The 10755-nt window shown below is 43.8% G+C and overlaps 2 protein-coding genes across 6 annotated transcripts; one reads left to right on the plus strand and one right to left on the minus strand.

Moving 5' to 3' along the window:
• Positions 1-272: 272 nt before the first annotated feature.
• On the plus strand, positions 273-7350 carry MTIF3 (mitochondrial translational initiation factor 3). Of its 3 annotated transcripts, XM_083849679.1 has the most exons (5): positions 273-377; positions 2596-3059; positions 4277-4422; positions 5303-5527; positions 6068-7350. In XM_083849679.1, exons 2-4 carry the CDS (start codon positions 2597-2599, stop codon positions 5513-5515), a joined length of 822 nt encoding a protein of 273 aa, XP_083705805.1. In that variant the 5' UTR covers positions 273-377; position 2596; the 3' UTR covers positions 5516-5527; positions 6068-7350. The 3 variants fall into 3 exon arrangements, with proteins under 3 accessions (XP_083705805.1, XP_083705804.1, XP_083705806.1); XM_083849678.1 differs by lacking the exon at positions 6068-7350 and having other exon boundaries at positions 5303-5785; XM_083849680.1 differs by lacking the exons at positions 273-377; positions 6068-7350 and adding an exon at positions 451-653 and having other exon boundaries at positions 5303-5785.
• Positions 1947-10538, minus strand: GTF3A (general transcription factor IIIA). 3 transcript variants are annotated; one of them, XM_083849651.1, is made up of 10 exons: positions 10341-10538; positions 10076-10176; positions 9296-9392; positions 9016-9104; positions 8088-8161; positions 6833-6916; positions 6181-6410; positions 6042-6101; positions 5622-5785; positions 1947-2194 (listed from the first exon to the last, which is right to left on the minus strand). In XM_083849651.1, the coding sequence occupies exons 1-9, from the start codon at positions 10509-10511 to the stop codon at positions 5624-5626; spliced, it is 1068 nt and encodes a 355-aa protein (XP_083705777.1). In that variant the 5' UTR covers positions 10512-10538; the 3' UTR covers positions 1947-2194; positions 5622-5623. The 3 variants fall into 3 exon arrangements, with proteins under 3 accessions (XP_083705777.1, XP_083705776.1, XP_083705775.1); XM_083849650.1 differs by lacking the exon at positions 1947-2194 and adding an exon at positions 2788-3019; XM_083849649.1 differs by lacking the exon at positions 1947-2194 and having other exon boundaries at positions 5495-5785.
• Positions 10539-10755: the final 217 nt, after the last annotated feature.

The raw sequence follows: 10755 nt of genomic DNA on the forward strand, positions 1-10755 counted from the left end.
CCTGGGGGTGTTCAAGGAAAGGTTGGACGTGGTGCTTGGGGACATGGTTCAGTGGGTGGCATTGGTGGTAGGGGGATGGTTGGAGCAGATGATCTTGGAGGTCTTTTCCAACCAAGGCACTAACTGAAAAAAAAAATAATAATAATAAAAAAAAATATATAAAATTCCTGCGAGCAGGCAGGACGGCAGGGCCTCCCTCAGGGCCGCTTTCTGCAGGCTCAAACCCACACGGGAGCGGGGTGGGTGTGGAGGGGGCGGGCAGGGGCGGGCAGGCGCACGCGTGGAGGGTGGAGGAAGAGGAAGAGGAGGAGGAGGAAGGGGAAGGGTGACGGGAAGGGGGAGGTGACCCCCGGGGTCCCGGCGGGCCGGGCCGCCAGGTAAGGGGTGCCCGCGGGGCTGGCACCGGGCTTCGGATACCGGGTACCGCGCACCGGGAACAGCCGGTGCCGTCTTCCCCAAAAAGCGCCGTTTTCTCCCCAGAAAGCGCCCTTGTCGGCAGGGGTTTGGCGGATCTCAACGGCAGCACGTAACGACGGGGAAGAAAGGCGAGGGCAGGCGGCCAGCAGAGCGGGGCCGGCGGCTCCCGGAGCTACACGGCTGCTGCCCGGCCCTAGGGGCGGCTGGTGACAGGGGCCGAAGGCTTGGGTCGCGGGGTAAATGGGATTTATTGCTTGTTGTAATGCACCCAAGTGGTGCCGCTCCTCTGACAGCCTGCAGTGCTTTGTGAAATGATGTTAATAACTGGGACCTTAGAGCAGCCTGACAGTACCCGAAGGGGGGCTGCAGGAAAGCTGGGCAGGGACGCTGTCAGTGGGTGTAGTGGTAGGACAAGGGGTATGGCTTTAAGCTAGAACGGGAAGGTTAGATTAGGTATAAGGAAGAAATTCTTCCCTCAGAGGGTGGTGAGGCCCTGGCACAAGCTGCCCAGAGCAGCTGTGGATGCCCCATCCCTGGAGGTGTTCAAGGCCAGGCTGGATGGGGCTTTGGGCGGTTTGTATTGGCTTTGTCCCTGCTGCTAAAATTGGAAGCCTGTTCCAGGATGCAAAATTTCCCCATTTTTAGGCTAAGTTTGTTCCCAGGCAGGTCATTTTAGTTGTTCCTATTCCAAACAGTGCTTATACTTTTAAGTAGTTCCTTATGCTTGCTGATTGTTTGCATCTTTCCACAGATATGTGTGTGCAGACATATTTATATCTATGCACATGGAAACACATTTACACAATGTTATACATCTGTAGGTATGCATGTATATGCTCACAGAGTGCAGTCATATTCCTTCCTAGGCAAAAGAAGCTTACCAGGCAAGACATGCTCTTGTTCCTGTACCATCTTCGGCCTTCTCTGCACTTGCTGCATTTCAACCATGGAATACCAAACCTGCAGATCTCCAGTTTGCTCTTTGCATCTAAAGTTTTTGCAGCTGTTAGAGAGCAGATGAATTCTGAGGTTTGGAACAAAATGAGAGTAACAGCCAGGTGCACCAAGATTGCCAGGGAGATTTCAAGAACCAGGCAGGAATGGGAAAAAAGGATAACGGAAGACATGTCTAAAGAACAATTTCACTAGTTTTCAAATTTCAAGCACTGGTCTATTTTGAGGCTTGTTTTGAAAGCATACAACTTCATTAATACTGTGCCAGGATAGATGCCTGTAAAAATTCATTTAAATCTTAATTTGCCTATAGGGATTCTAGGCATATGAATTTGTTGGTTATTTTCTGTCCCATGTATTGCACTCTTCCTTGTGCTTTTATTTTTCCCTCTTTCCTGAAAGCTTTTTTCAACATCAGTCAAGAAGAAAAATCTCAGTATCAGCGTTTTCACTAGATGGTGCTGGTGAAATGTCAATAGTATATTGCATTTTCCAAACAATTCATGCTGTTTAGGTGCATGTATTTGTATGTGAGAAATCTAGTTTTGTTAACTGGAAAAAATCAGCTCAGCTCATTATAAACAGGATTACGCCACACCAAATTTAATGTTTGTGGAAAACGGAAAAGGCAATCGATACTTTAAATGCCTGATAAAATGGCATTATGAAGTTCCAATCCCTTAAACACAGCAGCAGAGTCAGGCAATGGATGTTGGGAAGGCTGAGTGATCAGGGCGAGGCTGAAGCAATGTGGCTTGAACAGTATTTTCCAAAGAAGCAAAACGAAGTCCTAGCGTTGCATATTTCATGAAAACAATCTGGACTGAAAATACATGAAGAAGTGTGACAAGCCTTTTTATTTGACAAAGAACTCTCCCTTGTAACCATTAGCAAATTTCTCTACACAGACAAGAGCTGTGTCAGAGGAGAAAGGAACCAGAAGTTCTGGAGTCTTCAAAGTTGGTATTCAAGCTCAAATGTTAAAATACTAAATATAACATCAATTCTACACATTCCGTTCCATTGTCACATTTTCTCTCTGGTTTAAAGCCCCCTTTGTTATTGTAAAATTACTGTTGATTGCTTGTTCAGTGTAACAATGCTATACACCTTTTTCAAAGAGTGGTTTAATGGATGGGAGTTTAGTGGAGTTAGGTCTAATGACAAGTAGAAGAATCTGACTGATGAAGGTAACTTGTTTTTTCTTCTTCCCTGCTTCCTCAGAATGACTACATTTTGTGTGATGAAACTTCTGTGTCAAGCAACCAGAAATGAGAAGGGATATGCAAAAAGATTCTTTGGTACTCTCCTGACACAGAGAACACAAAAGGGAATCTCTTCTCTGTTCTGCATGGTGGTACCTGACCCTGGAAAGACAACTGTGTTTGGACTTGCTCAACCGTTTTGTACAGCTGAAAAATCTCGCAGAGAACCAAAACAGAAAACAGCGTTTGGAAGCGTTGGGCGAAGAATTCCATATCGGATTTTGCACATCATCAACCAGGATGGAGAGAGCTTAGGAAACATGCACCGAGCAGATGCACTCAGACTTATGGATCAGCACGACCTGAAACTAGTTCTGCTTCGTGAGAATGTCGAACCTCCTGTATACAGGCTAATGACTGGGCAGCAGATTCATGAAGAGCAGCTTAAGCGTGCAGAGAAGAAAAAAGCAAGTTCAAAAACAGGTACGTACACTGTTAACGTTACAACAATGAACACTGAAAAATGCTGTACTAAAAGTGGCTTCAGCAGACTAAATCCTCTTACTTGCATTTGTGTAAATCCAAAGCAATGTCACTGCAGTCCATGCTATTAAGGATTTGCACTAGTGAAAATAAAATTTTGGATTAGTCTTCTCCAGAGAAGCCTTCTATTGCCTTCTCAGGATTTACTATTTTGGCATCAGCTGTTTTTTTTTTTTAATAAATATTTTTATTTAATACAACTAGATTCTGGTTTTGTAAGACTCACTGAATTTCTGTTCTCATTTATTAAGGCATAAATGTCAGTTTTTACCAACTATGTGCACCAGATACACAAATTTAGTTTCACCACCAGTAATCATGAAACTTTATCTTCCTGGCCTGCTGCTACTAGAGCTACTAGGAGAAAATTCTTTTACAGAATAAGAGAACAACTTTTCCAGTATTGAACATTTTGGAAGCTTTTTTGTCTTGGGTTTGTCTGCTCCAGCAGTTTAACAAACTGAGTTTGGGCAGAAAGTTTTAAAAAAGGCATCTGACCATGTATTTGCTGTCTTTTGTTACCCTCAGGTTAAGGAGGGTATCTGTGCTTTGGGTATCATTTTAGAGAGTATTATTGCGGTAGTGATTTTTTCTGTTCCAGAAGATACAAAAAGATTATTCACATAGTAGCTACTTTGAAGAATCCTTAAGGAAGAAGAGACCAACTTGTTTAAATGTATTACAAGGTCTTGTACTTCCACTTTAATAATGTACTTTACCATGTAAGAAAATGGGCTTGAGATAAATAGGTGCCCAGTTTTAAGGCTTTCACATTCAGCTACATCACGAGCAAACCACAGCAATTTGTACACTGTCTTAAAAGTCCAGATCCAGTGCTTACCTATTTGTCTGTTAGGCCTGCATTGTGGGTGGTACGAACAAAATTGCAGTAGAAATAAAAACACTTGAATGTTCTGACCCTGAAGAGACATTCCTACGTGCCCCAAACATGCAACCAGTCTTCCTGTTACAGCAGTGAGTGTGAGATATGAATTTAGCCACCGCCACCAAGGGTGAATTCTGACACAATGAGACTGGATACTCTATGACAAATCAACACGGGGAAGGGAGTTAAGCAAAACACCATAGGTTGTTGAAAGAGCAATACAGGCTTGTCATATGCTATGCCAACACAATCTTAGTTCTGTTTTAAACAGGGCTAGTTCAGAAGGAGTTATCCTTTTCTTCAGCTATTGCTAAGAACGACTTGGAGACCAAGACTAAGCAGATAGCACACTGGATTGAAAAGAAGTACCACGTTAAGGTTACCATCCGCCAAGCGAAAGACAGCAATACAGACATGGTAAGTGGACGGTCAATTTTATTAAGTAGGCGTACTGGTATTAGCTTCCCCTCTACAGGACTACCTTCTTCTTTTAACATATTGTTCACTGCTAAAATAAGCAAAGGTCTAGGTCCCATGAAAGCAGTGGTTGCTACATCTGCAGTGGTTCAACCACTGCAGTCCCATATAGACTATTCTAATACTACGCTTTGTTAAGAATGCCAGGGTAATGCTGGTCTTGACAGCAGAGTTTAAGTAGTTCTTACTTCTTTGCGGCACTACCTTATTAACTGGGCTGGTAAAATTCTCCCATCTATGCCTTAAGCCAGCTCACATACTGAGATATTTTGCAGTAAGGTTTTTAATATATTGTATTTTAGCTGGATTATTTCAATAACCTAACTGCTCTTTTGAAGGCTCATATGTGCATCCTGTGGCTAAGGTTAGTTTTCCATTGCTGTGTTCCAAGCTATTGGAATGGCAATTTAGTAGTATAACTGCAGGGCCTTCAGACTTGTCACTTGCACAAATGGCTTTTTTCCAAAGACTTTTTTTTCTTTTAATGTGTGCGGTGAATTGGGTTTTTCTTTGTTGATTCTCTCCAGTAAATTGCTGGAAAAAAAATGCGATGCTGCTTCATTCAAAAGGAACAAAACTTTTCTGTAGGAAGTTGAATTAACAGAGAAAGGGCATCATGTGTAAGAACTGGATACAGGAGGTAACAGAACACTTCATGACAGTCCAGATTTTGGTTTTCCTTAAATTAAAAAAAATTTAACTTTATCAGACTGAACTCTCAGCTCATAGTTAACTGCTCAAACCAGGACTAACAGAACAGCCTGAAATGTTTTTCTACCCATGTTTGTGCATTTTGCCCTATTTTTCCCCTTCTTTTCAGTTCATCCTTTTTGATCGGATTTTGGAGACTGTGTCTGACAAAGCCACTTACCTTTCCAAGCCAAAAGCTATTAAAGAAGGCACAGGTACCTGTATTTTGAGACATATGTCTGACAAAGAGTTGCAAGCATACCAGAAGGCAGAAAAGCAGAAAAACAGTACAGTAAACCAAGGTGGAAGCGAAGATCAGAAGTCAAGTGAGTTGCCTCAGTGACTTTATGAAGAGGTATAAACAATATTAATTTTAATATTAAAATAAAGTGTTTTTTTTTGTTGAGCTTTGCACTGGTCATTCCATAAAGAAAATTGTCTCAATTAACCTTTACTGGAGAGTCAGAATTTCAACAGTTGGTATGTCATTTTCCACGGGTTTATCCACTGTCTTGCTCTCTGTCACAACCGCACCTTTTCCTGGCTGCGTTTTAGGAGGAATGTATCCACTCAGACGAGAGGCTAAGCTCCTCTTAGGACGAGAACGCTTCGTCTAGCAGAAACAAATACAGAATTAGCAGCCTCGCATACATATGGTGCAAAGACTAACAATGGAGGTAGAAGAAAAAGCAATTAAAAGGCTAGCACTACTTCTAAAGGAACTTCCAAAAGATCAAAAATCCCTCAAATTAAATAGATAGCTGGCCTGTTTTCCCACTTGAAATCACATTCTAAAACACTTAATGTTAACCCTCCTCTGTGACTTGGCAGGATATGGATGAGAGGATTTCTTTAAGAGTACAACTTACTTTTAATTTCAGCTTTCTCTTTTCAGGATCGTGGTCAACCATGTGCCTTGCTAGGCTCTGCTACAGTTGCAAAGGAAAAAAAGAAAGAGTTTAATTTCAGATTATGCAGTTCAGATCAGGACAGCGTAAAGATACATACCTTCATTGCAAACACTTTTCCACAGCCTGGATGATCGCAAGAGAATGGCTTTTTTTCCTCATGAAAAGAGAGGATATGGCTTTGGAGGTTAAATACAGTTGTGTAAGTTCTCCCACATCCTTCTCTTGGGCAGCGGCAGACTTCCCTCTCCACAGCATGTGTTTTTTGATGCTGCTTGAGGTAGTCTTTGCGTTTAAAAGTTTTCGAACACTCACTGCAAACTATTGGCTCTGAGGGTGGGGTGGGGGAGAGAGAGAGAGACACAGAAGCAGAATGTAAGTTATCAGCTTCTTGCAGGAGCTTAGAATCAAACCCTAGAATCAAACCTCTACCACCAAGCTAGAACTCATATGAAGAACAGGAAACACAGATGAGGAGAGAATAACAAAGTATGAGTTATCTAGATCCAAAATCCTACATTATACAATTCCTCATTAACTGGATCACAAAGCAAAGTTAGCAATACTGAGTAACACTTTCATCAATTCAAGGCAAGACTAACAATCATTTTACCAACAGAGTGCTAGTAAACAAGTTTGTCCAGGTACAATGACAAGGGGGCAAGTTAAGCAAGGATTACTTTTCAAATGAGCATTTTGTTTCCTATTCTTTCAAAAGTAAGTTTGGTTTACTGAAGCATTTGTAACATTACCTGTATGACTTTCTTTATTATGTTTCAGAAGCTCAGTCCACGTTTTTCCAATATATGAGCAGTTTTCTTTCTTGCATGCATAGCCTGTTCGAGACAACAGCTGTTTACAATCACAAAGGGTCTGGCAAACAGTCCACTTTTACAAGGGCAAACTCCACCCTCAGTGTTTGACAATTAGAGGCAAATATTCCTCATCTCCTCCCATACTGCAAGGTAGGACAGAAGGCAACGGATGCAAGTTGTTCAGAGAGGCTGTGGAATCCCTGCCTCTGGAGGCATTCGAAACCTGACTGGATGCAGCCTTGGGCAACCTGGTCTAACCAAGCACGGATTTGCACCAGATGACTTCCAGAGGTCTTTTCCAATTTAAATGACTTTATGACGCTCTACCTCTTCTTGTCTTCAGAAAAACTACTTTCTCACCAGCTGTATATTTTCATTCAAGTATATAACTGTAATAATGTATTTCCATATAAATATTTGTATTACGTATTAAAAAACAGAAATTTACCATACAGTAATACTCAAGCATAAAGAGACTATCGTTTTATCAAACAGACAGGATGGCTTTTAAATGAACCACAGAAAGCTAATACTGTTCTTTGACTGGAAACGTCAAAGAAATGTAAGCAAATCCCTGTCTTAAGAAAGGAATGCAGTACAAGCCATAGCTTTTTGGATATTCTTCCTAGTCACAGTGCACTAGCACTGGAAAGCAAGTTAACTGACAGGAGTACTAAAAGGATGGACTGAAGTGTAGCAGAATAAGCTCAAGCACCTGTACGACCACCTCCTGACAATTCCACTTAAATACCTTTCACATAAATACATTAACATCTTTAAATATGCAAGCCTGTGTGGTTTTGCCAAGGTTACATAAGAAATTTGTGGCAGAACTGGGAATTGTTCATAACCAACAGGATCAAAACAGGCTAGTGGCTTCACCATTAGTCCATATCTTCTCTCCAGGAGATGGGTTATTGACGAGGAAGCGTATCAGGAAAAAAATAAATAACTGAAAGGCATCCTGAGCTCAGTTCAGCCTGCCACAAGTACATCACAACTGAACGCTGCAGTGTCCTGCAGTTGTATCCCAGCTGACCATTCAAAACAGATATTCTTACTTTGTCTGTCTGGATCACTAGGCCCAGAAAACTTTCACATCTGTCACACGTCCATGCATACCATCCGCACCAGAAAAAGTCCATTTTCCTTTGCTAAAACATAATAGAAGTAAGAAGAAAAACTGGATTACCTTCATGTATCTTCTCGTGCCGTTTTAGTCTACTTGGAGTAGAAAAGCTCTTTCCACATCCTTCATGACTACATCTAGGTATGAAGTGTACTGGTTTAATTTCTTGCACTGCATCCACATTTTTTAAGTCAGGCACAAAGTGTGCAAAATAACCCAAGTTTCCCCTTGCCCAGAGATTTGTTCCATTTCCCCCCTTGTAATTTACATAATGCTTCCCACGTATACAGCAAATTAAGCTTTAGCTAAAGAATCAAGCTTCATATCCTTCATACTCCGGCTCTCCAAACAGAGAGATAGGAAGTGGAAGGTTGAAGAGCTTTGTACAAATCCAGCAGTCAGAGCGACAGCAGAGTACCAACAGCGTTTTGTACTGGTGACCCAGCCACGCTACTGCACTTAAGTGGAACGCTCCTGTGAAGTGTGTTCCACTTGTAAGAAACACAAGATTCTTTCAGAAGATCTGTACTAACGTGTGATGTAAATAATGGAGTTGCGATGCAGTGTCTCAGACTGGTGCCAAAGACTCTCACCTTTTTTAAGCCACTGCTCAGTTCAGCATTAGCCAAGTTCCTACTTTTCACTGGAAAACAGAGGTAACTGCATTTTTCATTACCGTGCAATATTTTATGTTTGTGTTTCAGAACGCGTGAATTCAAAACTAGTTTGTTTGTTTTTTCCTGTGAACCTGTAATAAATACTAACAAAATAAACGGGAAGCTGAAGTTACGGTGCACCACGATGGCTGCTCAAAGCAGACTACTGAGCAAAGAACTAGCACAAGAAACGTACTGGCAATCACGACTACATTCATCCAAGTTTTTTCAGGTATTAAATGCCACATCTATGAAAAGGTTGAGAGAAGGCACATGTTTTCATCTATAGCATTTGAATGGAATTCTAAAGTTTATTAGTAAAATTATTCACCTACTTGAAGGGAGGTTCATTGGTGTGGTGACACTGGTGAACTTTAAGTTGTTGATGTTTCTTGAAAGACTTGTTACAGCCCTCAAAGTCGCACTATTTAGGAAATTAAGTTATCATTAGAGGCCAAACAATGACAGCCCAGTCCACCTGTGTTTGCCGAAATCTCAATTGCAGTACATGAACACATACAAATTCTGCGTAATAACAAGTATCGCACTAGATATCCTAAGAGGAGCTTGTTTAGCCTTCATTTTGCAGTACACCAAAGGTAATTAATTACTCACCACATATTGCTTTTGCTGATTTTCATGCTTGCGTTGAATGTGTTTCTTTAGGTTTGATTTTGTTCCAAATTTCTGATTGCATCCATCAGCTGTGCACCTGTAAATAAACTTTTTATCACTCACAAATTTTGTACGCTAAGCAGACATGCTGATCACTGGACAAGAGGCACACAGGAAGAACAACTTAAACTCACAGCCTAAATACAAAAATTTGTTTTAAAGACATGAAAAGCCAGAGGTTGTTACCACTAAAAGCCGCTGGGAAACATGCTAAGAGGAAAGGATTTTAATAAAACATATAGGAATTTCTAAATCTTAGTCCATGGCATGCAGCTATTAAGTGCTAAGTAATATGGATTGATTGCTTTTCTTTCTTCTCCTCTCCTTTCTAGGGAGAGATCTGCCCACTCCTGTAAGCATCTGTATGGATCGGTGCTAGATAGAATCGTAAAACCATCTAGGTTGGATAAGACCTCTAAGATCATCAAGTCCATCCTTTAACGGGGGGCTCCCTTGCATTAGGCAGGACAATTATACTTGACCACCTTCCCACTGAGCGGGACCAAACCTACAAAAGGCAACGTGGAAGAAGGGGCAGCAGGCTGCAGAAAGAGGCACGCGTGCCACCTGCACCCTTCTCACACGCATTTTCTGATGTTTGGAAACGTGATAACCGCAACTTAAGTCCCGTCCCCGTGCCACCCCCCGGCTCCCTCAGGATCCCCGCGCCCCACCTCAAGAACCCCCAAATTCCCCCCCCCAAAAGCCCCCGGTCCTTACTCAAACGGCTTTTCACCGGTGTGCGTGAGGAGGTGCCGAGCGCGGTGGAACTCCCTGGTGAAGCCCTTCCCGCAGCCTTCGTGCCCGCAGACGTACGGCCTCTGCAAGAGACGAGGCTGGCTCGGAGCCCACACACCCCACCGGGACGGGACCGGGGACGGGGACGGGACCGGGGACGGGGACGGGACCAGGACCACCCCCCCCGGCACCCAGGGACCCGTCACGGCGGGCAGAGGGCGCCCAGCCCCGGGAGGCGGCTCCTCACCGCGCCCGTGTGCCGGCAGAGGTGCGCGTCCAGCCGCCAGCCCTTGCTGAAGGCGGCGTCGCAGCTGGGGAAGGAGCAGATGAACGGGCGGGCGGCGGGCGCGCCCCCGATGCTGCCGCCGCCGCCGCTGCCGCCGGGCGGGGACGCGCCCGCCGCTCCCTCCACGGCCATGCGGGGGGGTCACGTGAGCGCGCCGCCGCCACGGCCGAGCGACGAAATGGCCGCGGCGCCGCGCGCGTGCGCGGTGCGCCACTAGGGCGGGCGGGCAGGGGGAGGCAGGGTGGGTGTGCGTGACGGTGGTTTGGGGTGGGGGAGCCTCATACAGGCGAGTGCTTCTCTCTCCTGCACTCTTCCCACCACCTGCCCTGTAATTTAGGTATTTGGAGCCCAGGCGGAGGTGTCTCCGCTGTCCAGG

This window comes from Anser anser, assembly GCF_964211835.1.
Source record: "Anser anser genome assembly, chromosome: 1".
Taxonomy (NCBI): domain Eukaryota; kingdom Metazoa; phylum Chordata; class Aves; order Anseriformes; family Anatidae; genus Anser; species Anser anser.

Bases quoted from the DNA above. Each gene is read 5' to 3' on its own strand.
- MTIF3 (XM_083849679.1), top strand. From the start codon at position 2,597: ATGACTACATTTTGTGTGATGAAACTTCTGTGTCAAGCAACCAGAAAT. The intron at 3,060-4,276 runs GTACGTACACTG...TGTTTTAAACAG, and splicing joins AAAAGCAAGTTCAAAAACAG to GGCTAGTTCAGAAGGAGTTA. The intron at 4,423-5,302 runs GTAAGTGGACGG...CCTTCTTTTCAG, and splicing joins AAGACAGCAATACAGACATG to TTCATCCTTTTTGATCGGAT.
- GTF3A (XM_083849651.1), bottom strand. From the start codon at position 10,511: ATGGCCGTGGAGGGAGCGGCGGGCGCGTCCCCGCCCGGCGGCAGCGGC. The intron at 10,177-10,340 runs GTGAGGAGCCGC...CGTCTCTTGCAG, and splicing joins TCTGCCGGCACACGGGCGCG to AGGCCGTACGTCTGCGGGCA. The intron at 6,917-8,087 runs GTAATCCAGTTT...TGTCTCGAACAG, and splicing joins GCACGAGAAGATACATGAAG to GCTATGCATGCAAGAAAGAA.